Source organism: Scyliorhinus canicula, chromosome 20 (assembly GCF_902713615.1).
Source record: "Scyliorhinus canicula chromosome 20, sScyCan1.1, whole genome shotgun sequence".
NCBI lineage: Eukaryota > Metazoa > Chordata > Chondrichthyes > Carcharhiniformes > Scyliorhinidae > Scyliorhinus > Scyliorhinus canicula.
Window position 1 is genome coordinate 5,023,410 of NC_052165.1, and position 25,567 is coordinate 5,048,976.

General features: G+C 47.1%; 1 protein-coding gene across 8 annotated transcripts in view; it reads right to left on the reverse strand.

The window, feature by feature from the left end:
- kcnq1.2 (potassium voltage-gated channel, KQT-like subfamily, member 1.2) overlaps positions 1 to 25,567 on the reverse strand; it is a 606,356-nt gene that overhangs the window by 428,720 nt on the left and 152,069 nt on the right. For 7 of the 8 annotated variants that reach the window (XR_005458330.1, XR_005458329.1, XR_005458328.1 and 4 more), the window contains 3 exons: positions 24,633 to 24,750; positions 20,983 to 20,994; positions 20,316 to 20,384 (listed from right to left, as the gene is read on the reverse strand). Coding sequence is in view for 4 of the 8 variants with exons in the window: in XM_038780518.1 (XP_038636446.1) it covers positions 20,316 to 20,384; positions 20,983 to 20,994; positions 24,633 to 24,750 (199 nt within the window). In the remaining 4 variants the exon portion in view is untranslated. The remainder of the gene's footprint in view (positions 1 to 20,315; positions 20,385 to 20,982; positions 20,995 to 24,632; positions 24,751 to 25,567) is intronic. The other variant, XM_038780519.1, reaches the window with a different exon arrangement.

A 25,567-nucleotide genomic window follows, 5' to 3' on the forward strand; every position in this document is an offset into this window, starting at 1 on the left:
AAGAACTCTGTTGGATAACAGCTGAAAGGCAGGCTCTTGTGCTCAGCGTAATCAAAATCAATAAACAGTTGTAGGTCAGATGAACTCCATGATATACTTTGGAGTTTTCTAAACCCTTGCCCATTACAGCTGCTCTTACCCGATATCCTGGCTCACTTCAAACCATTCCTCTTCCACATGTCTGGGGACAGTTTTATTCCGGGAGAAACTGGAAGGATTTTGCCAACCAGTGTATTATGCACCTAGAGGACTGTCAGATTCAGCGCTATGGTAATGCTAATATTGAAAAGAACGCTCTCTCAGTCATCTGGGCTTGTGAGACGTTCTCGGACTACATTATTGGCCTGAAATCACCATCAAAGCCAATCATAAACCACTGCTGATTTTTGATGAGCAGGAACTTGCTAAGCTGCCCCTGAATTCAGAGATTCTGCCTGAGTTTCAGGAGCTTCGCCCACGATACGTCACATGTTCCATGGAAGCATCAAACCACTCCAGACACTTTGTCACAGTCAACCTTCCTGTGACACACGATGTCAACCTGGTCGAAAAGCTCGAATTGTATTCCCAATTGGTGAAAACATTTGCCGGCTCCCTCAGGAAAAATTCAGCAAATAGACCGGGAGGCCTTGCAAGACGAGAAGAGTGTCCACATAGAGTTGTCACTGTCAGTAGTGGTGGCCACAGCAGAAGCCAGGTGGCAATGTGATGAGAATTTGTTTTGAACAGTCGAAACACTTGCAGGTGGGATGGATAATCTGCTGGTTTACACTGAGCAGTTGGTCAGAGATACTCCAATTAATCCATCAAGGCTACCTGGACATTACAAAGTGCAGAGCACAGGCCCAACCTGCAGTGTGATGGCTGCGAATATCAAGGGAAATTGAAGAAATGATTGCAAATTGCCAGGTACACGCACTGCATTGATCTATCAGAGGAAGCCCCTTATCCTAACGGTTTCCTACCAGGCCATGGGAACAGTTGGGAGTGGATTTTATTCATTGGCTGGTTTCTCCTCATCGTGGTTGACTCCTGATGGACCTCAGAGGTGGTGATGAGGTCCTTGAAGGAGGTGTTTGTAAGCCATGGTATCCAGGACCAGATGGGACCACAATTTGCAAAATAAATACTTCACCCAATATGCCATCATTTACGGCTCTCAACATCTTAACAGCTCTCAAAGCTTTCCACAATCTAACAACAAGGCAGAAAGAGGCCTCTGCACCAGTACAACCCCTTTGAGACAAACACAGACTTCCCAATGATGATTTTAACATATGGATCCAGCCTGCTGCAATGTGGATTGGCCACATCAGAGCTCCTGGTGGGCAGGAAACTTTGCATTCAACCCTCAATGCTGCCAAAGAAACTAATCCTAGGGCTGGCTGAGAACGGTCCTACTTTCAGAGCTTTGTTTCCACCTACACTAGGCGGTACCGCACTAAAACCCCTTCCAGTTACACACAGGACTAGGGACCTTGAAAGAGTGCGCACCATTTTCTGGCGAGATGATGATCAACCAAGGTTGTACTTGATGCATCCCCGGCAGGCAAGATCAGGAGGAACGTCCTCCTTATCCCTCAAGGTTGAGAGAAGCTGGTAACATGTAAAGAAACATTTATAGTAAATATGTTAGGTAAAGTCTGGGGGGAAATGCAGTATTAGGTTGCTCTGCATTGCAAGTGTTAATGTCAGACTGAACATAGAACATACAGTGCAGAAGGAGGCCATTCGGCCCATCGAGTCTGCACCGACCCACTTAAGCCCTCACTTTACCCTATCCCCGTAACCCAATAACCACTCCTCAACTTTCTGGTCACTAAGGGCAATTTATCACGGCCAATCCACCTAACCTGTACGCCTTTGTTCTGTGGGAGGAAACCGGAGCACCCGGAGGAAACCCACGCACACACGGGGAGAACATGCAGACTCCGCACAGACAGTGAGCCAGCGGGGAATCGAACCTGGGACCTTGGCGCTGTGAAGCCACAGTGCTAACCCCTTGTACTACTGTGCTGCCCTACTGAGTGCTACTGGAGAACAGTACCGCCCACAAAATGATGTAGAGAGACACGTAACAGTAGACAGAGTTACGGCAGCACGATGGCCTAGTGGTTAGCACAGCTGCCTCACGGCGCTGAGGTCCCAGGTTCGATTCTGGGTCACTGTCCGTGTGGAGTTTGCACATTCTCCCCGTGTCTGCATGGGTTTCGCCCCCACAACCCAAAAATATGCAGAGTAGGTGGATAGGCCACACTAAATTGCCCCTTAATTGGAAAAAATAATTGGGTAATCTAAATTTTTTTTTTAAACAGTAGACAGAGTTGCATGGAGAGAGTCCAGGGTGACAAGGTGAAGTTAGCTCCTGCTTTGGGCTATGTTTTGTTCATATATAAATAGTTATGTCTCACCAATAAACACTACTGTTCAACCTTACAAGCCTCTTAACCTCGTAGTGAGACACTGAACAAACTGACAATACAGTGAACCACCTTAAAGAGATACTGGTTAGCTTTCTGTGATGCTAGAAAGGTTTGTGCCCCCTGCTGATGCAGGCAGTCAATGAAAAGCACAGTTAGCACAGGTTGAATGCGGCAAATCATAAAAATGAGCAGGCATCACAAAGTTGGCAGTGCTGGATGCATTATTTTGAATGGTCACGGGGTAATTGCCATTTGCGATCCCTGTGCCGATAATCGGGGCAAATCTAATTTAGCCCCCTGTATGTTTCTTCACCCTAATTTGTAAATATGATTAACTCTTGCTCCTCGCAAACAGACCTGAAGGCTTTTCTCTAAATTGCGTGTATAAGTATAGCGGCCGGCATTTTCCACCTCTTCCAGTGGTACAAGAGGCGAGCAACACAAGTGGCCAGTGATCCCACCGGCAGCCAATGGCCTCAGCCACTAGGAAACAAACCGTGAGGGGGGGGGGGGGGGGGGGGGGGGGGGGGGCTGAAAACCCCGGCCAGCAACGGGGTAAATATTGGCCGTTCCGTGCAGATTCCATTGACATCCTGAGTACCCCCTCACCCTCGTTTCTGACTAAAATTGTGTGTTGTCTCACAGTTCTGCGTTATTCTTCCAAAACTAAGACAAGTTTTTTCCTGCAAATAACGGGGCCCTGCCACAATCAGAGTTGCTATTTTATTTCAAAAGTTAAAAAGTTGCAGATTGTTAAAACCTGATAAAATTAACATATTCCCAAGAAGACTATTTCCCTCATTGTAGTAAGTTGTTATGCAATTTATTGGAAAATGTGCTGCTCGGTAGTGTTACTTACACAGGGCAGCCACAATGAACAAAAAGAACTGCAACATTACTGCTGTGAGAAAACTTATTTTTCATGACATATACAAAAAAAAACAATATTTAGTAAGATGTTTACTATCATTGCCTACCTAAAACCTAAAATATAGCAACAAACCAGAGGTGTGGGGGAGGGAAACAGAGACAGGGAAGAAAGGGTGTTGAAATGTGAACATGTTCTGATGTTAAATTGTGCAAATTACTTTTTGCATCTTACACATTGTAAATATTGTTCAATGAATTCAGCTAACTATTCACTTACTGTAACACAACAAAAACATGTAACAAACGAAAATTAAAGGCTGTAAAATTTGGCTTTGTGGCAATGCTGTTTTCGCTGCTTTGGGGACCCAGAATAGAAAAAAGTGGTTTGATCCCATCCCGAAGATCTCCAGGGTATCCCACGCCAACTGTCGCGTTAGAAAGGGCAATATGTAGCATACGCATTCCAGAAGCATGCAGTTTGAGAAGATTGTGCCATCTCCTTAAACTGGAGCTGCAGCTTCTGAGCAAGGTGAAGATGGCATTACCAATGGCTGTCAAGGTCAGATTGTCCCTTCAATTCAATGACGAATGCTCCTTCTGGGCTGGTGCCTGTTTTCCATGTATTGCTGTATCTGGAAGGCTACCAAAATGCTGTACATAAGGGAAAACATCGTTGTCTTCTGAGGTGCAGTGCTAGTATCTGAACTGGTGGCTGTTCACGTCACTCAAATGGCGGTCTGCTCAGAATGTTCTCTTTTCCCACACTTCATTGGATGGCATGGTGGCACAGTGGTTAGCACTGCTGCCTTACAACGACAGGGACCTTGGCTCCAATCCGACCTTGGGTGACTGTCTGTGTGGAGTTTGCACGTTCTCCCCGTGTCTATGCGGGTTTCCTCCGGGTGCTCCAGTTTCCTTTGAATAATTTCAATGAACTGACACATATTTAAACGAAATACAAGAAAAGTTCTATCCACAACATGTCAAATATTTATCGCAACAATAGATTGAAAATGTTCTGCAAAGTGTAAAAGGTAAGCAAAAATTCATGTGCTTTTGATTCTCTTCAAGGAACTTGGCAAATTATGGGTGAGATTCTCTGGTCCTCCAGCCACGTGTCTCTTGGCTATGCGCTGGATTCTCTCTTCCCACCGCTGGTCAACGGGATTTGCCATTGAAGCCACCCCATACCGGTAGGAAAACCACGGGCGGGGTGCTCTGCCAGCGGAAGAAGAGAATTCCAATGGCCAGTGAATTCTGGTCTATATATTTTCATATTTTTCTAGGGTGGAACATTCTAACAGATCAATGGTTGCTCTTGCACCTGAATTAACTTTTTCTTGCTTAATGAGTTGGATTCTCAGGCCCCCCAGCTGCGTCTTTCTTAGCAGCTGGAGGCGGCGCTCCATTCCCTGGTGCCGGGATTCTCTGCTTCCGCTGCTGTCAATGGGAATGCCACTCCATGCTACCGGGAAACCCGTGGGCAGTGGGGTGCTGACGGTGGGACCGGAGAGTCACACTGCCAGCGAATGGCCAGAGAATTCCGGCCATTGTTTGAATGAAGGAAAGAGTATCCGCAATTAGTGTGTGCTCAAAACGTATGTGCAGAGTCCAGCAGAGTGACTAATGATGTAATAATTTATTCAGATGTAAGCAGTGTCTTTTCATTGAAACATTCATTACACACAGACCAGGAACTGGGTGTATTTCTACAAGCATCTTGTTTGATTCGTAAGCATATTTTAAGACCAACATTACAGCCAGCCATATACTGCAGCAAAAATATTTCATCCACATAAATCACGCATACTATGAACATTGATTCTTGAATATTGCTGAAGAATCCCGAAGGTTTTTTTTAGGAGGGTCAATAGGAGTATTCTGGGGTTCGTGTGGGCGCGCAAGACCCCGAGGGTGAGGAGGGTATTCCTGGAGCGAAGAAGGGATGTAGGCGGGTTGGTGTTGCCCAACCTGTGTGGGTATTACTGGGCTGCGAATGTGGCAATGATTCGTAGGTGGGTGATGGAGGGGGAGGGAGCTGCATGGAAGAGGATGGAGGCGGCATCCTGTGTGGGCACGACCTTGGAGGCGCCGGTGACGGCCCCGCTCCCACTCCCCCCGGCAAGATATTCTGCGAGTCCAGGAGAGGTGGCTTCCCTCAAAATTTGGGGACAGTGGAGACGGCATAGGGGGGAAGTGAAGGCCTCAGTGTGGGCCCCGATATGGGGCAATCACCGGTTTGCACCAGGGAGAATAGATGGTGGGTGTTTGAGTTGGCATAGGGCAGGCATCAGGCGGATGGGGGACCTTTTCCTCGATGGGAAGTTTGCGACTTTAGAGGAGTTGGAGGGGAAGTGGGGTCTCCCCCCTGGGAACAACTTTAGATATATGCAGATTAGGGCGTTTGTTAAACGGCAGGTGGCGGTGTTTCTGCTACTGCCGCCTAGGGAGGTGCAGGATAGGGTGCTCACGGGGACGTGGGTGGGTGAGGGTAGGATCTCAGCAATTTATCAGGTGATGCAGGAGGGGGAGGAGGCCTCGGTGGAGGAGCTGAAAGCAAAGTGGGAGGTGGAGCTAGGGGAGGAGATCGACGAGGGGACGTGGGCGGGCGCCCTGGGGAGGGTGAACTCGTCCTCTTCTTGCGCACGGCACAGCTTGATTCAGCTGAAGGTGCTGCATAGGGCGCACATGACTGGGGCCAGGATGAGCTGGCTCTTTGGGGGAGAGGACAGATGTGGGAGGTGCTCGGGAGGCCCGGCGAACCACACTCACATGTTTTGGGCATGTCCGGCGTTGGAGGGGTTCTGGACGGGGGTGGCGGGGACCTTGTCCAAGGTGGTCGGTTCCAGGGTGGAACCGTCCTGGGGGCTCGCTATCTTTGGGGTGGCATCGGAGCCGGGAGTGCAGGAGGCGAGAGAGGCCGGTACACTGGCCTTTGCGTCTCTCGTAGCCCGGCGTAGGATTCTCTTACAGTGGAGGGACACGAAGCCCCCGAGCCCGGAGGCCTGGATCAATGACATGGCCGGGTTCATCAGGCTGGAGAAGGTCAAGTTTACCCTGAGGGGGTCGGTACAAGGGTCCTTCCGGCGGTGGCAGCCCTTTCTCGATTTTCTGGCGGAGGGTTAGAGGGTGGTCAATCTCAGCAGCAACCCGGGAAGGGGGGGGGGGGGGCGGCGTGGGTTAGGGATCTGTTAAGGGGGTTTGTTTCTGAGACTGTTTGTTTGCCACTTTCTTGTTTTTTGTATTGTTATTAATTTATTGCTTTGTATGGGGGGGGGGGGGTTCTTTCTGTTTATTTTTATACCTTGTTTATGTTATTGTTGGGAGAAAATTTGTAGTTGAAAAATTTGAATAAAAATTATTTTAAAAAAAAGAATATTGCTGAAGAGAGAGACATGACAGCAAAGTTTTTAACTCACCCTCATCAGGATAAAAACAAGAATACCAAATTTCAAACAATCGCAACAACTTATGTTACAGGGGAAAAGGGGTGCTGATTGGTTGGCAAGTCAACTCTGATTGGCTGAGGCATGGCCATGGAGAAAGCAATGGGGCTCCCAATGCTTCCAGGCAATTCAAAGAATGGTGCAAGGCTTGAACATATTCCATTTGTTCACAGAGAATGGGGCTCTGCGTATGAATGCATGTCGCTCCCAGCAAGCATAAATGAGACACGTTACGAGCTTGGCTGATCATCGAAATTGGTTGTTAGTGTAGCTTTTAGCACATTTAGGATTAAATGCTGCCTTATTGTGGAATCCACCTAGCAGTAAATGTTTTGTTTTACTTTTGCAAGCACAGGCTGGTTGAGTTCAGTCTGTACTCTGCCTATTACAAATTGCCCCTAAATCCATTACTTTGTTAAAACAGCTGTTCCCAAGGGAAAACATTGCTTGATTTACAGCTCTTTCACTTTGCCATGTGAGAGTACCTTTAAGAAATGGATGTTTAAGCAATATACCTTTAAGAAATGAAGCAGCTCATATTACTGAAGTGATGTCAGAGGGGGAAGCTGAGCTGAGCTCACTTCTGGGTTTTGGGAGTTTTAGTTTCAGTTTTGAGAAAACGAGCGTGGGTGTGTCTGTGTTTGCAGTGAGCTGGATCTGCTGTGATCTCTGCCAGTAAAGAATATCTCTGAATCATTTGGGTGATTTAAACTCATAATAGTAATTTATTTAACCTGATGTGTTTCTGTTTAAAGGTGTTAAGTCTTTTGGAGGTTTGAAGGAACATTTTGAGGGATTATTTAGTGTTGTATTATTTTTGGAGTTATCTTTGAAATAAGGGGTGTTAAGGGATCCAATGTTTATTTAAAAGGTTAAGTTGAATTCATGGAATAAACATTGTTTTGTGTTTAAAAACCCACGTGTCCATAATTGTAATACCACACCTGGAGACCAAGCCATGTGCTTCAAAAGCAACAATATATTAAAGGGAGAAGTTGGTTGAACTCCATGATACATTTTTGGGTTCTGAAAATGCCGCTCCCATAACAACTTTGATCTATTCTGTCGATTGCACAATGTTTCTTTATACAAGGTAAATATATTTCAAGGCCTTGCAGTTTCTGCCACTGGTACTTTAAATGGTCTGCATAATTTGTACTTTTATAGTGATGTAGTAATTTTTTAATGAATGGCTTGCTTTTCTTATAAATCTTTTTCACAAATGCTATTGTTCCCAGAGGGTTCAGGGGTTCCATACAGAGCGTATCCTGGGTGAATGGGCATGGAAGTGCCATAGATTACCAGGGAGGGTCTGAGGAGCTATGGGGGTGGGTGGAAGGTTTGGCTTAGAGGGTATGAGAGGCCATGGGTTGTGGGTGGGACATACAGGTTGGCTGGAGGGAATAGGCAAGATCTTTTGAACTTACCTTTCAAAAGGTCCCTCATCCAGACTATGGTTCTAAACACTTCTAAGGAGCCGAGAGCCACGAGTCCTTAAAAAGCTGCGCCAGCTCCACAAAACTTGCAAATGGCTGAGTGATGCCTATTCTGCAGTGGTGCCACCCAGATCAGGGGTGCAAGGTACAGTCCTGACCCATGACCCATGCTGGTGAAAATTTGGGTTGCCGGGGATGGGCCCAGGAATCCCAGAGTGGAGTCCCAGCCGCCATTTTTAACGGTCTGTTGTTGGGGGGACCTCCACAAACATCCAGCCCTTAATCCCCGCCTACTTCATTATTAACTAAACATTCCCTCTTGTTACAACCCCCTGGGCTAGTGTGCGGCCAGTTCCAACCCCACGTGACCCAGAGTCACAACACAATTGAATTACCCAATAATTCTCAGAAAAACACCCAAAGTCATTAGCCCTCCGCAGCCCAATAACTACAGTCACCAGTTTAGTAAATTTAAACACAATTACATTTATGAATAAAAGTAACTGTGATAAAATATGCAGAAGATAGAACAGGTTAACTATTATCTAATTCCTAACCCTGCCCACTTCAACTTGTCCCACCCTCTGTGCACACAGGTCAAACATAGATGGGAGGGGAGTGGTGGGGAGAAATAAATTATGATGAAAGTAAATACCAGAGTCTTTGTTTAATATGGTTGTTTTCAGCATCACCTTGCATCAATCCAAGCTTTCAGTCTGAGGTTTTCACTGTTGTCACGCGAGAGAGATATTAGGAAATTGGGTCCAGAAATGAAATCCCAATGTAGCAGGCAATTTAGGGGTTAAACAGACTGAGGGGGAAAAACCCTGCTCGCACAGAGTCAGAGGGATACACCCAAACCTGGCTGAGTTACATTGGCCCAGTCAGACTTAAATTCATTAGTGGGAATACACAGAATGCTCCAGATCCATTGTTCTTCGGGACAATCCTGTCTGACCAGCTATTAGCCCATTACAGAGTCTGATAGCCTCTTTGTACGTCAATGGAAGATTAGTTGCATATCAATAGCATGGCTCTGTTCTTTTGTGTAAACGGGAGTGGGTAATCAAACAGCCATGATAATGCTGATGGGTTCAAGCTTGGAAACCCCAGCGGAGAATCTTTGTTTGAGGGGATGGGCAGGACTTTGAGAGGAAGAGAGAAGAAATGCTGTTCTGAACAGTTACAGAGGAGAAAGCTTTGGAAATTGAGTGAGGTCATGAAAGTTGCCATTGAGGCAGGCGTTGGAAAAAAGGTTCAGAATAAATGTCTCCACCAGAAGAAAAACCGCTTCATAAATGCAAGTTATTCCATCATCTCCCTGTGAAAGTGGCATGACAGCTGGATGTTCTGTCACAGCGTTGTTTAATGGGAACTAATGTGTTACGGTTAGGAAACTGCATGTAATCTGCTATTGTTAGAGTTAACTTTAAATGTTTAAATATGTTTTCTTTTCTTTTCTTTTAATAAAGTTTTTAATAAAATAACCAAGCCCAATTTCTTATATTAACTCTCCGGAACAAATCTTTCCGTAACTTTTAAAAATGTAAAAAGTTATGGCTCAGGTTCAGCCTCTTAGCCACTGTTGAGAGCTGACCAGAAGTCTGTAATACTGTAGATTCATTCAGATTTTGTGTAAAGCTATACAGCCTTTCTGGAGAAAACATGAGGGACAGAGAGAGAGAGAGGGTCCTTGTATCTGTGTGTCAGGTCACCAACTACCTTTCCCTGGCTCTTTGAAAATCATCCCACTCAGGCAGGACTCAATCACCGCCTGTACCTGGGCAGAATACGACCTTTTGGCCAATTCATTGGCCACCAGCCAACCAATCGAACCGACTCCCACCGATCTCTTGGGTGCCGAAACGTCTGAAATTTTCTGTCCGATGTCAGCACAATGTATTATGTTGTAACTTTCAAGTTCCTCATTTCCCCTGCTTGACTTAAAGATATATATCCATTCAGAATCTATGGATCAAAATGATAATGGAAAAGAAATGAAGGGGAAATAAAGGAATCAACAAGAAGACCCTTGCTCTCTCTGCAAACCATAGAACATAGAACGATACAGCGTAGTACAGGCCCTTCGGCCCTCGATGTTGCAACGACATGGAAAAATCTAAAGGCCATCTAACCTACACTATGCCCTTATCATCCATATGCCTATCCAATAAATTTTTAAATGCCCTCAATGTTGGCGTGTTCACTACTGTTGCAGGTAGGGCATTCCACGGCCTCACCACTCTTTGCGTAAAAAACCCACCTCTGACCTCTGTCCTATATCTATTACCCCTCAATTTAAGGCTATGTCCCCTCGTGCTAGCCACCTCCATCCGCGGGAGAAGGCTCTCGCTGTCCACCCTATCTAACTCTCTGATCATTTTGTATGCCTCTATTAAGTCACCTCTTAACCTTCTTCTCTCCAACGAAAACAACCTCAAGTCCATCAGCCTTTCCTCATAAGATTTTCCCTCCATACCAGGCAACATCCTGGTAAATCTCCTCTGCACCCGTTCCAAAGCTTCCACGTCCTTCCTATAATGAGGCGACCAGAACTGTACGCAATACTCCAAATGCGGCCGTACTAGAGTTTTGTACAACTGCAACATGACCTCATGGCTCCGGAACTCAATCCCTCTACCAATAAAGGCCAACACACCATAGGCCTTCTTCACAACCCTATCAACCTGGGTGGCAACTTTCAGGGATCTATGTACATGGACACCGAGATCCCTCTGCTCATCCACACTACCAAGAATTTTACCATTAGCCAAATATTCCGCATTTCTGTTATTCTTTCCAAAGTGAATCACCTCACACTTCTCCACATTAAACTCCATTTGCCACCTCTCAGCCCAGCTCTGCAGCTTATCTATGTCCCTCTGTAACCTGCAACATCCTTCCGCACTGTCTACAACTCCACCGACTTTAGTGTCGTCTGCAAATTTACTCACCCATCCTTCTGCGCCCTCCTCTAGGTCATTTATAGAATTTAATTAAGGCTTTCTGTCGATGCAGCAATCTACACCAGATATTCCTTACTCCATGCAGATGAGTCTTTTATGTTATCCCAAATGATGAGGGTTCCTTCATAACTAGATGGGACCCATCAGTTGTTAACACAAGTCCAGTGAGACCCGTTGTCATGTGCGATAACAGATTATATCTTCAGAAAACATGATTGAGCATAATTCCTGCAGAGTTGTACCATCTTGCCAATGAGTGCAACTTTCTGTCTCCAATGCTTCATCCTGCTCATGACCCTGCAGGCCTCTTGGCACACCACATCATATCTTTGCAGCAATTCCTGGTTGTTATGAAGTGTTTTCAAGTGCCACTTGCTTTTGCCTAACAATTCTCCATCCCCCTTTAATTTGCTTTAATAGATCCCTGCTTAGTAATTAAGTGGCTTACATGCTCTTAACTTTAATATATTTGTGGCTTCACAAAAGAAAAGACAAACTAAAAAGTTTAAACCTAAAATCAGCCACTTGGCTACTTCCTAATAGACAACCAGGGAGCCAGTACACAATTATGAAATGATTTCCACAATTGGAAATAATCCAAAGGAAGACTGAAATTATCTTAAGGAGAACAACGTTTGAGCGGGTTATGGTGCTAAAACTGATCGAACGGTATTGAAGGCTCTTGTCAGAGAACCCCCTTAACTCCAGTAAGTCTTGCAAACGATAAGGGAGATAACGTTTTAGTGGGGATCATTTTCCTTGTAAAGCTGAAGCCCACGACAAGCAAACCCATATACAATGAATAACAAAATATGAAGAGGTCAGTGATTATGGTACTCAGGTAACTTGCACTCACCCATTATGCCCATTGATTAAATTCTTCTTTGCCTGAATATTACACTTTGAATGTCTGGTGGATATGACAATTCGTGTGCTGTATACAACATAATTCTGCACATATAATATATTCAAACCTGAGCACGGAATAGGACCATTGTATAACATAAAAACAGAGAACGGCAGGAATTTAGTCCATAGTTAATTATCAAATTGTATTCTACTCAATTTAATATTCAGTAGATTTATTTGTACCATTTCAGAATCACAAGCCACAAGCTGATTTTTTTGCTTTTCATACATGTCTAAGTTGACCTGCTTTGCTGGTAAACTGCAGGGGCCAGGTGCTCGGGAATGAGATGTAAACATGAAAGCTGCAACGTGTGTAGTTATTTTGTCACAACAAGATCTCCAGTGTATGTCCACACTGAACTCTTTTCTTAAAAATTATTTTTATTCTCCTCCTTTTTCACATTTTCTCCCGAATTTACACCCACCAACAATAAATAATAATCAGCAACAGATATGTCAATCCCCATATCAATAACAACGATCCCATCCTCCCACCAAACCCAAACATCAGCCCGCATGTTCACACAAACAAATGACAAAAAGGAATCAGGAATTACACACAGTCACCCTTAATACACACAGCCCCCCTCCCCCAACCCTGCCACCCATCCCCCCCCCAACTAATGTTCGATGTTATCCAGTTCTTGAAAGTGCAGAATGAATAATGCCCATGACTTGTAGAACCCCTCCATCCTTCCCCTCAGTTCAAACGTAACCTTCTCAAGAGTCAAGTATTCCAACAGGTCCCCCCACCACTCCAGGGCACAGGGTGGAGAGGCTGCTCTCCATCCCAGCAGGATCCGACTTCGGGCGATCAACAAGGCGAAGGCTATGATATCTGCCTCTGCACCCATTTCCAACCCCGGCTGGTCCGACACCCCTAATATGGCCTCCCAGGGACCCGGGTCCAGTTTCACGTGCACCACCTTGAAAATTATCTTAAAAGCCTCCTTCCAGTAATCCTCTAGCTTTGGACAGAACCAAAACTTATGAACGTGATTAGCGCCCCCCACCCCCCGCAACGCTCATACACATCTTCTACCCCTTCAAAGAATCGGCTCATCCTCGCCCTTGTGAGGTGTGCTCTGTATACCACCTTCAGCTGTATCAGCCCCAACCTTGCGCACGAGGTGGAGGCATTCACTCTCCGGAGCACCTCACACCAGAACCCCTCTTCCATATCCTCTCCCAACTCTTCCTCCCACTTTGCTTTGATCCCTTCCAGTGGTGCCATATCCTCTTCCAAAATAGCTCCATACACCACTGACACTACCCCCTTCTCCAGTCCCCTTGTCGTCAGCACCTCCTCCAGCAATGTGGGGTTCCTCCGGGAAACTCTGTATCTCCTTCCTGGCAAAATCTCGGACCTGTATGTATCTAAACATTTCCCCCTACTCCAGCCCAAACTTCGCTTCCAGCTCCCTCAATCCTGCAAACCGACCCCGAAGAAGCAAATCTTTTAGCGTCTTAAACTCCTTCTCTTCCCACTTCCGAAAACTTCCATCCCACCTCCCTGGGTCAAATCTGTGGTTCCCCCCGAATCGGCACTTTCCTCGACCCTGCCCCCCCAACCCGAAGTGTTGGCGAAACTGCCTCCAAATTCTCAATGAAGCTATTATTACCGGACTCCCTGAGTATTTCCCCGGAGCTATCGGGAGCGGCGCGGTTGCTAGTGCTTTCAATCCTGACCCCCTGCACAAACTCTCCTCCATTCTGACCCACTGGGAATCAACCCCTCTGACCCAGCTCCGCACCTTCTCCACATTCGCCGCCCAGTAGTAATACATCAGGTTCATAGAACATACAGTGCAGAAGGAGGCCCTTCGGCCCATCGAGCCTGCACCGACCCACTTAAGCCCTCACTTCCACCCTATCCCTGTAACCCAATACCCCTCCTAACCTTTTTGGACACTAAGAGCAATTTATCATGGGCAATCCACCTAACCTGCACATCTTTGGACTGTGGGAGGAAACCAGAGCACCCGGAGGAAACCCACGCAGACACGGGGAGAACGTGCAGGCTCCGCACAGACAGTGACCCAGCGGGGAATCGAACCTGGCACGCTGGCGCTGTGAAGCCACAGTGCTATCCACCTGTGCTACTGTGCTGGCCAATGTTCCACAATAGGTGCCCCAACCCCTCTGCCTGCCTTCCCCTCTGTAGCAGCACCTTCCTCACTCTGGCCACCTTCCCTCCCCATATAAACGAGGTAATTCTTTCCTCAATGTCCCTGAAAAAAGCCTTTGGCAGGAAAAAATCGCGGCAACAGATTCATTTTAACCACCTGCGCCCAACCCGCCAGTGACAGAGGGAGACCATCCCACCTCGCCAGATCAGCTTTCACTCTTCCCACCAAACTAGCGATGTTGTATCTGCAAAGCCGTCCCCACTCCCGGGCAACCTGCACCCCCAAATACCTAAAGTGAGTCCCTGCCCTACGGAATGGCAGCCCCACCACCCCTGCCCCCACCCCTGGCCAACACACCACAAAATACTCACTCTTGTCCAGGTTCAGCTTGTACCCCGAGAAAGACCCGAATACCTGCAGTAACTCCAATATTCCTCCTATCGACCCACTCGGTTCAGACACATACAGCAGCAAGTCATCGGCATATAAGGACACCCTATGCTCTATCCCCCCCCCCCCCCCTCACTATTCCTTTCCATGCTCCCGAACTTCATGCGATGGCCAATGGCTCAATCGCAAGCGCAAACAGCAGGGGGGGACATAGGACATCCCTGCCTCGTCCCACGGTGGAGAGAAAAGTATCTCGAGCTGATGTTGTTTGTGCGGACACTCTCCTTCAGCTCCTTATATAATAGCTTTACCCAGTCACAAATCTTGGTCCAATCCCAAACCGTTCCAGCACTGCCATCAAGTACCCCCATTCCACCCGATCAAACGCCTTCTCAGCGTCCAATGCCACAACCATCTCAGTTTCCTTCCCCTCTGCCGGTGCCATAACGACGTTCAATACCCTCCTAATATTTAGCAAAAGCTGCCTCCCTCTCACGAACCCTGTCTGATCTTCACCTATTATCTTTGGGAGGCACTCCTCCAGCCTACCCGCTTTCAGAAGTCCACATTCAGAAGTGATATGGGCCTATAAGACCCACACTCCGTCGGATTCTTATCTTTTTTTAGCAACAGGGAAATGGATGCCTGCCAAAGTTTGTGGCAATACCCCCTTCCTTATCGCCTCTTCAAACATCCCCACCATCAGGGGTGCCAGCTTATCCTTGAATTTTTTATGATATTCCACCGGAAACCCATCCGGCCCTGCCACCTTCCCCGACTGCATCCTCCCAATCGCATCCTTTATCTCCTGCTCCACTATTGCTCCTTCTAACGTAGCCCTGTCCCCCTCCCCTAGCCTCGGGTATTCCAACACATCGAGAAATTCCTGCATCTCGGTCTCCCCCGTGGCTCTGACCTGTACAACCTCTCATAAAACTCCTCAAAAACCTTGTTAATCAGATCCGGAGCCACCACCAACTTCCCGGCCCTATCCCTTACCTGAAGAATTTTCTTTGCTGCTGCCTCCCTCTGAAGCTGACCTGCTAACGTACGCCCCACCTAATCTCCAAGTTCATAAACTGCACCCCTCGCTAGCCTCAGTTGGCGCACCGCCTTCCTGGTGGATAGTCGGTCGAAGCTCGCCGGTAGTTCCTTTCTCTTTCCCAGCATCGCTGGGTCCTCATCTTCTGCATAACTCCTATCTACCTCCAACATCTCATCTATTACCCTCTGCCGCTCCAACCTCTCCTCTTTGTCCACCCTGGCCTTAAACAAAATCATCTCACCCCTCCCCACCGCCTTTAGAGCCTCCCAGACAACTGCCTTCGACACCTCACCCAGACAGTTGAAACCTACATATTTCTTAATTACCTTTCCAATTTTCTCACGGAACAATTGGTTCCCCAAAAGCCCCACATCCAGTTTCCACCCCGGCCTCTTCGCTATCCCCTTCTCCAGTACCATATCCACCCAGTGCGGAGCGTGATCTGACACAGCAATGCCGAGTATTCCGACCCCTTGACTCCAGCCAGCAAAGCCTTCCCACCACGAAAAAATTGATCCGCGAGTATACCCTATGGACTGCTGAGAAAAACGAGTACTCCCGTTCCCTTGGGTGCAGAAACCTCCAAGGGTCCACCCCTCCCATTTCCATCATTAGCCCAGCTAGCGCCTTTGCCCCCCCTGATGGGACCAGCGAGCGCGGCCGTGATCTGACCAACCTTGGCCCCTGCACCAAGTTCCAGTCCCCCCCCCCCCCACAATCAGTTTGGGTGTGTCCAAGTCGGGAATGGCCCCGAACACCTTCTTTGCGAATCTCACATCGTCCCAGTTGGGACAGTATACACTTAACAGCGCCACTAACCTCCCCTCCAGCACCTCTGTCACAATCACATATCTACCCCCGTGATCTGCCACTACCTTCTCCATCTGGAAGCGTACCCTTTTGCTGACCAACACTGCTACCCCTCAAGCCCTTCCGTCAAATCCAGAGTGAAACACTTGGCTAACCCAGCCCTTTTTAAGTCACACCTGGTCCTTCACCCTCAAGTGAGTCTCCTGCAGCATTGCCACATCGGCTTTCAAACTTTTAAGATGCACAAGCACCCTTGACCTCTTGACCGGACCACCTAACCCCCTCACGTTCCACGTGACTATCCTAACTGGGGGTCTCTCACCCCCCACCCTTCTTATCCACCATCATCATACCACCGGGCCCTGCCCCATGTGCCTGACCCACCCCTGTCCATTATTAACATCGAAACCCTGCCCCCCTCCCAAGAACTACCCCCTACATTTCCTCTTGAGAAAACATCTCCCAGCATCAATCCCTTCCCCCCCCCCTCGCTCGCCTCGTAGGCCCATTGAAACCTGCTAACTCGGCTCCAACGTCCGTAGCCCTCCTCTCACCTCACCTCCGTTCTCTAGCTGCCTTTAGTTAGCTAGCGCGGGTGGCTCCCCCCACCAAGGTATACCGTCCCGTCCCTCCCAATCCCAGAGAAAGAAAAAACAAAAACAACGATCAAACCCATACAATTCACTAAAATAAGATATAGCCGTCACAACACAGAACGCCAATCAACCCAATCATTAACTTGAACTCTATAACAATGTAAAGAGAAGTAAATTATAATACACATCAGTAACCAGAAAGCTGTAGCATTTCCAGCTCCCCAATCACAGTCCACGGTCTCTCTTCCAGCTCCACTCCTCACGTCTGTCCCAAGCCTTCTGCCCTCACGAACGCCTCAGCCGCCTCCGCTGTCTCAAAGTAAAAGTCTTTGGCCTCATACATTACTCTCAGCTTTGCTGGGTACCTCATACCAAATCGCACCCCCTTTTTGTACAGTGCCAACTTCACTCGCCCAAATGCTGCTCATCTTTTTGCCAACTCCACCATCAAGTCCTGGTAGATCCGAACTCCAGCACCATCCCACTGCACTTCCCGCTTCTGCTTCGCCCAGCTTAATACCTTCTCCTTCATACAGTACTTCTGGAAGCAGATAATTACTGCTCTTGGCGGCTGATTCACTTCGGGCTTCGGCCTTAATGACCGACGAGCTCGCTCTAGCTCGTACCAGGAGGGGTTCTCACCCTCCCCCATCAACTCCGCCAACTTCTTAGCGAAGTATTCTGTTGGCCTTGGGCCCTCTGCCCCCTCGAGCAAGCCCATAATTCTCAGATTGTGCCGCCTCGAGCGGTTCTCCAAGTCCTCAAGTTTTGCTCGGAGTCCTCTGTTGACCTCCACCACCCTCCGCAGCTCATCCCTCATCGAGGTGAGCTGGTCGCTGTGCTGTGTCACGGCCTCCTCCACTTCCTTTATCTTCTTGCCCTGCTCTCTCACTTCGGCCGATGTCTTTGCCACAGCTACCCTCACCGGGGCGATTGCCTCCTCCACCAATGGTTTCAATGCAGCCGCCGTCTCCTTCCTCAAGTCCTCCAAGTACCTCGCAAACTGCTTTTCCAGCTCCACTGCCATCACCTCGGTCATCTTCTCCACCGTTAGTGCGGCCTCACCATACAGTTCGGCCTCCGCCATCCTGTCAGCACTTTGCCCGTCTTCTCATTCAGCGGAGAGCCCGCGTTTCCTCCCTTCTTCAACGCTGCTTTTCGCATCCTTTAACGGAGTTATTGTTTTTCCTTCTTTTTTTCTTTCCTTTTTCCCCCCCTTCACCCTCCTTTCCTTCTTCAATCCGTTTTTTCCTTTGAAAAACAATCAATTTTTCAAAAGTGGGGGGGGGGAGAGAAAACCAAATTTCACCAAACTTATTCAAAACTTCTTCTTTCTCTTCTTTTTTGCATCCCTCCAGACTTTCCCTGGGATTGGACTTCAACCTTCTCAGCACGCTCTAGGTGGGAGCCATCCGACATGGGACATCCCTTCTACACCCTGCCCTGGCTTCGGGCCTGCCGCCTCGGCCCCCGTTTGGCTCCGCCCCCACTGCTCTGCCCTCCGAGCGCGTGCTGGGCCCACCGCCTCGGCCCCCGCTTGGCTCCGCCCCGGCTGCTCTGCCATCCGAGCGCGTGCTGGGCCCCACCGCCTCGGCACCCACCGCCTCAGCCCCCGTTTGGCTCCGCCCCGCTGCTCTGCCCTCCGAGCGCGTGCTGGGCCCACCGCCTCGGCCCCCGTTTGGCTCCGCCCCCACTGCTCTGCCATCCGAGCGCGTGCTGGGCCCACCGCCTCGGCACCCATCGCCTCGGCCCCCGCTTGGCTCCGCCCCGGCTGCTCTGCCATCCGAGTGCGTGCTGGGCCCGTCGCCTCGGCCCCCGCTTGGCTCCGCCCGGCTGCTCTGCCGTCCGAGCACGTGCTGGGCCCACCGCCTCGGCACCCACCGCCTCAGCCCCCGTTTGGCTCCGCCCCGCTGCTCTGCCGTCCGAGCACGTGCTGGGCCCACCGCCTCGGCACCCACCGCCCGACACCCGCTTGGCTCCGCCCCGGCTGCTCTGCCCTCCGAGCGCGTGCTGGGCCCACCGCCTCGGCACCCACCGCCCGACACCCGCTTGGCTCCGCCCCGGCTGCTCTGCCCTCCGAGCGCGTGCTGGGCCCACCGCCTCGACACCCACCGCCTCGGCCCCCGTTTGGCTCCGCCCCGGCTGCTCTGCCGTCCGAGCGCGTGCTGGGCCCACCGCCTCGGCCCCCGCTTGGCTCCGCCCGGCTGCTCTGCCGTCCGAGCGCGTGCTGGGCCCACCGCCTCGGCCCCCGCTTGGCTCCGCCCCGCTGCTCTGCCATCCGAGCGCGTGCTGGGCCCATCGCCTCGGCACCCACCGCCCGACACCCGCTTGGCTCCGCCCCGGCTGCTCTGCCATCCGAGCGCGTGCTGGGCCTGCCGCCTCGGCATCCACCGCCCGACACCCGCGTAGGGTTCTTCGCTGGTTTTCAAACCGGCCCCGCTAGCTGCCCGTGACAGTCCTCACGGCTGTCAATAGTTTTGGGGGGGGGGGGGGGGGGGGATCGAAAAGACGGGGAAACCCCTGAAAGCGACGCAAATCATGGCCACCAGCGGGAGCTCTTCCCGATGCGCCCACACTGAACTCTTAAGCCTCAATCACACTGCTGCCCCATTGTTCTGGCAGAAAACAAAACATAACACCTGCCCCCCAATGCCTAACCAATTTTGGTGGAAATAGGCATCCAGTGTTCCCATCAAGCTGGAGGTCTCATTAACTTGTGCAATCAGGTTTTGTGTGACGTACCTAGGATCTGGATACAAGTTTAATGCTGCGATGAAGCACACACATACAGGAAGAACAAATATAATCGCCACAGTGCCTTGCAGGTTCAATGCTGATGGTCAGCCTCGGTTAACAAATACCAACATTTTGGCTAGTTATGTAAAAACTAGATTAATTTGTTTTACATTTATTTTGCTCCTTATGGCTGTATCATTTTGGGACAACATTTGCTTCTGGTGCAACGTTATGCGGAATGCAGCTTCGAGAAAATCACATATTCTTGTGAGCTAGTCCATAGGCCCAAACATATGAAAGTAGAGTGCAGCAGAATGTTTTAGTCGCGCTTCTACATAATGCCAAAATGTCAATGGAACTATCCAGTTTTATTTGAAAATATGGGCACAATCTGAAGCGCTCTAGAGCGACAAGAGTTTTACTTTCTTGTTAAATTCCACAATCATGTAACAAAGTAAAACACTACAATCCCATAAGTAAAAAAATGCAAAGAAAATTGGAAGACATACTGCCTTTGGTTGGACCAGTTAGTTGGTAACGATACAAAATCAATAAATACCTTGTTGAATTGAGTTGCCTTGTTGCCTGAGATTCCAAGACCCTTACATACAAAGGACTTGTTAAGCAACTGTAAGAGAGAAGTGTTTGGTCCATTTTACAAATGCCTCAGTTAATATTAGGAGTACAAAAGTTTCTGCATTGATTCTGACCTATTACTGTAATACATGAAGCAACCATTTCTCAAGCATTTTAATTAGAAATTAGTTGAGATATAAGATAATGTACAACAAGTTTAATTTGATTTGTGATTCTGTGATTTAAGTACAAAATATTGACGGCAAGATATTTAATGGATTGCAGAAATATATTTGCGGATGAAAATATAATTATTCCTTTTTCTAAAAAAAATGGTACTTACAACCAACTGAGAGAATAACAAGTTGAAACGTCAACCACTTGCTTATGTCAATAATTCTTTGGTTATATTATTTTTGAATTAACATAATGCTTTGTATTCGGTACTGAGTGATAAATAAACACATTAACACTGAACTAATAAGATCTGAATCACAAGTCATTCAATCACATTGCTCAGACCAAAAATGGAAGATATAGTTCAAAACGTACAATTAATTATCTATCATTTTAAAAAATAAATCTCGAAATTATCAAGGACTAGTGGGTAAACCATTCGAAGGTACAATTTGAACTAGATTGGTACTTACCTGCTGGAATTTCTGTTGGCAAACAATGGAAAACAAAAATGGAGAAGGTCCTATTTAAATCAATGAAGATTTTGTAGATTATGAATTATCTGTGTACTCGTGATCTTACAAGATAAATACTAAAAATGCAAAGATTTCACCTTTCTCCAAGGTGTACAAAACAAATTCCCTTTATCAATCACCCTTCTATTCAATGTTTCCAACCCAATACAAACATACAAAGACTGAAACATTACTGACTTCCTATAGGATACTGAAACAGAAAAAGAAAATAATAGAAGGAACTGAAATCACTGGACACATGAAAATCAAAAATTAAATCCAGTGGTCAGCTGACAAAAGGTGTGATATATTGTAGATATGGAAACTGAGCTTGATTTCCTGCATCCTGATCCTTAAAGTTCACGCTACATCTTAGAAGGTATGTGATTTCCACCCAAAACAAGTCCAAATGTGCCACCCACACACCTGAAGAGCTCCTTGAATGTGGTCAGGAGGCTGGCACCAGACAGATGGGGGGATATCAAATGGTTCCCATTCTATGCTGGCTGGCAGGTGAGGTATATGTGGAGGGAGCTGTTCCTGAAGGTGTTCGAGCAGGAGCCCGTTGCAGGTTGCAGTATTTTTCTGATAGTTGTTACGACACCATGGGTCAGTGAGTGGTCAATTCCATCCCCACTTGACCCTGAGTCGCCACACGGTTAAAATTAACTTTTATTTTTTAAATATCCAAGGTCTTCGTCTGCCGAGTAAGTACACTCACCAGGTGTGTAATTTTAATTACAATTAACTTTCTATTATTAACAGTAACTATAATTAAACAGGTAACAAATACAACTGGTTAACTACTGTCCAATCTCTAACCCCCCACCTTACCCCATTCTCTACACACACACACACACACACACACACTGGCACTGCATTCAGGATTGCTGTTGACTGAGTAAATTACTTGAACCAAAATCTGAAATTATGAAGATTAACAATAACAAGATAATTAAAACGGAAAAAGCAGTCCACTTGCAAGAAAACGTAAGATTTGTATTTGGGTTGTATTTGGGTTTGAATCTTCATTGGGATTGAAATTGATCTGTGTGTGTTTTTTGAGACTTGTTTTTAACACCTGGATGGTTTAGCACATTGGGCTAAATCGCTGGCTTATCAAGTAGACCAAGGCAGGCCAGCAGCACGGTTCAATTCCCGTACCAGCCTCCCCGAACAGGCGGCGGAATGTGGTGGCTAGGGGCTTTCACAGTAACTTCATTGAAGCCTACTCGTGACAATCATTCATTTTCATTTCATTTTTCATGTCCCATCCCAGTTATAATATGGGATTCAGAATATTCCAAAATAACATCCCATTGGTATAAGATACCAAATAAAGATATCTGCTGGATACTGTATATACTGACACAGATTTTTCAGGTTGATACTCAATCTCTTGGCCACGTTATGAACTTGGCCAACAAGTCCTGGGGTGGGTCTCAAACCCGGAGCTCCTGTCTAAGCGGCAGTCATGCTCCTCACTGCGCCATAAGGCCTCCTATACCGTATTTGTTGCCCATCCCTAATTGCCCTTGACAAGGGAAAATCAGTATTGTAGACTGTGGCGTCAGGATCTGCCTGCGCTGCATAATTTTGGTGACCATTCGCTATACTTGCGGTAATGCACTCACAAATAAGGCACTATGTATAAATAAGCCCATGCTTTTCAATATGACGGCCATCCATATTTCACGATTATAAAATGTTGCCGGACACACAATCTGGACACATCAGATTGTCCACAAATCCATAGATATCTTTATTTGGTATCCAATACCAATGGGATGTTATTTTGGGATATTCCGAATCCCATATTATAACTAGGATGGGAAAGACAAACATTCAGGTGTAAAAATAAGTTTCAGAAAACACACAGGTCAATATAAATCCCAATGCTAATCTCCTGTTTTCTTGCAAGTGGACTACCTTTTCCATTTTAATTATCTTGTTATTGTTCATCATCATAATTTCAGGTTTCGGTCCATGTAACATAATCAGTCAACAGCTATGCTGAATGCAGTGCCGGCTGTACTTCAATAAATTGAATATTTATGCAGGATCTGTATACCCAGGACAATGTGTCAAATATCTTCACATTATTTAATCATTGCAAGCACAATTATCAACTTGGGAGATAAATGTACACTTTATAAAACAATAAACAGTAAAAAAAAGCATGGAATTCCTCCAGTGCAGAAGGAGGCCATTTGGACCATCGAGTCTATACTGACCCTCTGAAAGAACCCCTAACCCAGAACCACTCTCCCCCCCCCCCCCCCCACCCCATCCCTGTAACCCCGCCCTATCACCACAACTAAGGGGCAATTCGGCATGGCCAATCCACCTAACCTAACATCTACTAGGGAAACTACAATACACGGCACCTAGGTTTAAACAGCAGAATAAGCGAACAATCCCTAGGCTTAAGAAACCAGGAAATTTGAAGACCCAAGAGCTGGATGCAAGAATAGGTAAAGTATCATTAGCTTTAAACCAATTGAAAAAGTTTTGGAACAGTAAAGAGTTTTCTATGAAAACGTAGACTAGGTTCCACAGTGCAAATGTGCTCTCCACTATTCAAATCTGATTACGGAACTTGAAACCTGAAAAACTTCCAAGAAAGGAAACTGGATGCCTTTGATATTGGACGTCTTTGAAGGATTCTAGGCATTCACTGGTGGGACTTTATACCTAAAAAAATGCTCAGAACATCCTGCATTTCCATCCGTCATCTGCAAAATATGACTCAGCTAGTTTCATTGGTCATGTCACCTGACTTCTATCATCCGGGCCTGCCATCAAGTCATGCAGTGGGCTCCTCCTGGAAGTGGATGAAGGGAGCGTCCCAAGGTGAACTGTCAGCAGAGATCAGCAACTGGTCAACAGACGACGTAAGAGCATTGGCTGTGGATAGGAGAGAATGCAGTGCTTTGTCTGCCTTATGCTGTCTGGGATGTAGGAGGAGCTAAGTCTGAGTAAATCTAAGGTCTTGTTGTTATCCAGGCAAACATGGCACCCAAATTATGCACAGCAAGATTCCAAAAAATAGCAATGAATCAAATAAGCAGTTTCTCTTTTTTGACGACGTTAGTTGAGAAACAAGCCTTAATTTTCTGTTTACATGATATGCAGTTTACCTCATTCTCCTTTGTGAATTTATTGTTCACCAAATTACTTCAGGATATCTTTCCTCAGCCAAGAAACCTAACAATGCCTTGGCTTCAACTGTCTTTGTCGCAACTATCAGGAACAGAACATGAAAGGAGCACAGAACTTGATTTCTCCTTCCTTTCCCGTCCCCAATTACTTAGTAACTGAAAGTCTAACATTTTTCACATTTTCTAAACATAGTTGCATAGTCAAATTGCAGTTAGAGAATCAGGGCTTTACTATTTACTATTTACTTTTACTATTCAGGCTTATTATCTATTTATTTTGTATGCTTATGTTGGATAAATTCTGCACAAAATTGTCAAAGATTAAATGCGTTTAAGATACCGTTAACTTCAAAACTGTCACCAGCTAACCTAGTATACAGAGATTAATAAAAGATGGCAGCTTAGATAGGCAAAAATGACATGGATTTAAAATCAGACTGGACTTACTGTAATACATCTGTCACTACAGGCAGTGGTGATTCTTCACCCATCAAATCCATTTCGTCAGCAAAGCTGTTCGTCCGTGAAATATCATTTGGGTTTCCTTCAATAGCGCGTTTTCTCACTTTAAAAATAAAATGCATCAGAAAAGGGAAAGATATTCAAAATGGTTTGTGGCATACATCATTTTCAATATAACAAGGTTGCTCAAGCCCATCAGAGGTCAACAGTGAGTAAGTACAAGCATTTTGACACGGCTGGGTGTTGTATTATGGGCCACCACATTAGTTCATCAAAGTCATCCATAGTTAAATATAGCCGCATCAAACAAGAAAATAAAAATCTAACAATAGTAGTTGACAAGGGGCGGCACGTTGGCGCAGTGGTTAGCACTGCTGCCTCAAGGTGCTGAGGACCCGGGTTCGATCCCCGACCTGGGTCACTGTCCGTGTGGAGTTTGCACATTCTCCCCGTGTCTGCGTGGGTTTCACACCAACAACCCAAAGATGGGGCAGCACGGTAGCATGGTGGTTAGCATAAATGCTTCACAGCTCCAGGGTCCCAGGTTCGATTCCCGGCTGGGTCACTGTCTGTGCGGAGTCTGCATGTCCTCCCCGTGTGTGCGTGGGTTTCCTCCGGGTGCTCCGGTTTCCTCCCACAGTCCAAAGATGTGCGGGTTAGGTGGATTGGCCATGCTAAATTGCCCGTAGCGTCCTAAAAAGTAAGGGGGGGGGGGGTTGTTGGGTTACGGGTATAGGGTGGATACGTGGGTTTGAGTAGGGTGATCATTGCTCGGCACAACATCGGGGGCCGAAGGGCCTGTTCTGTGCTGTACTGTTCTATGTTCTATGTGCTGGGTAGGTGGATTGGCCATGCTAAATTGCCCCTTAATTCAGAAAAAAAATAATAATTGGGTACTCTAAGTTTTTAAAAATGTAGTT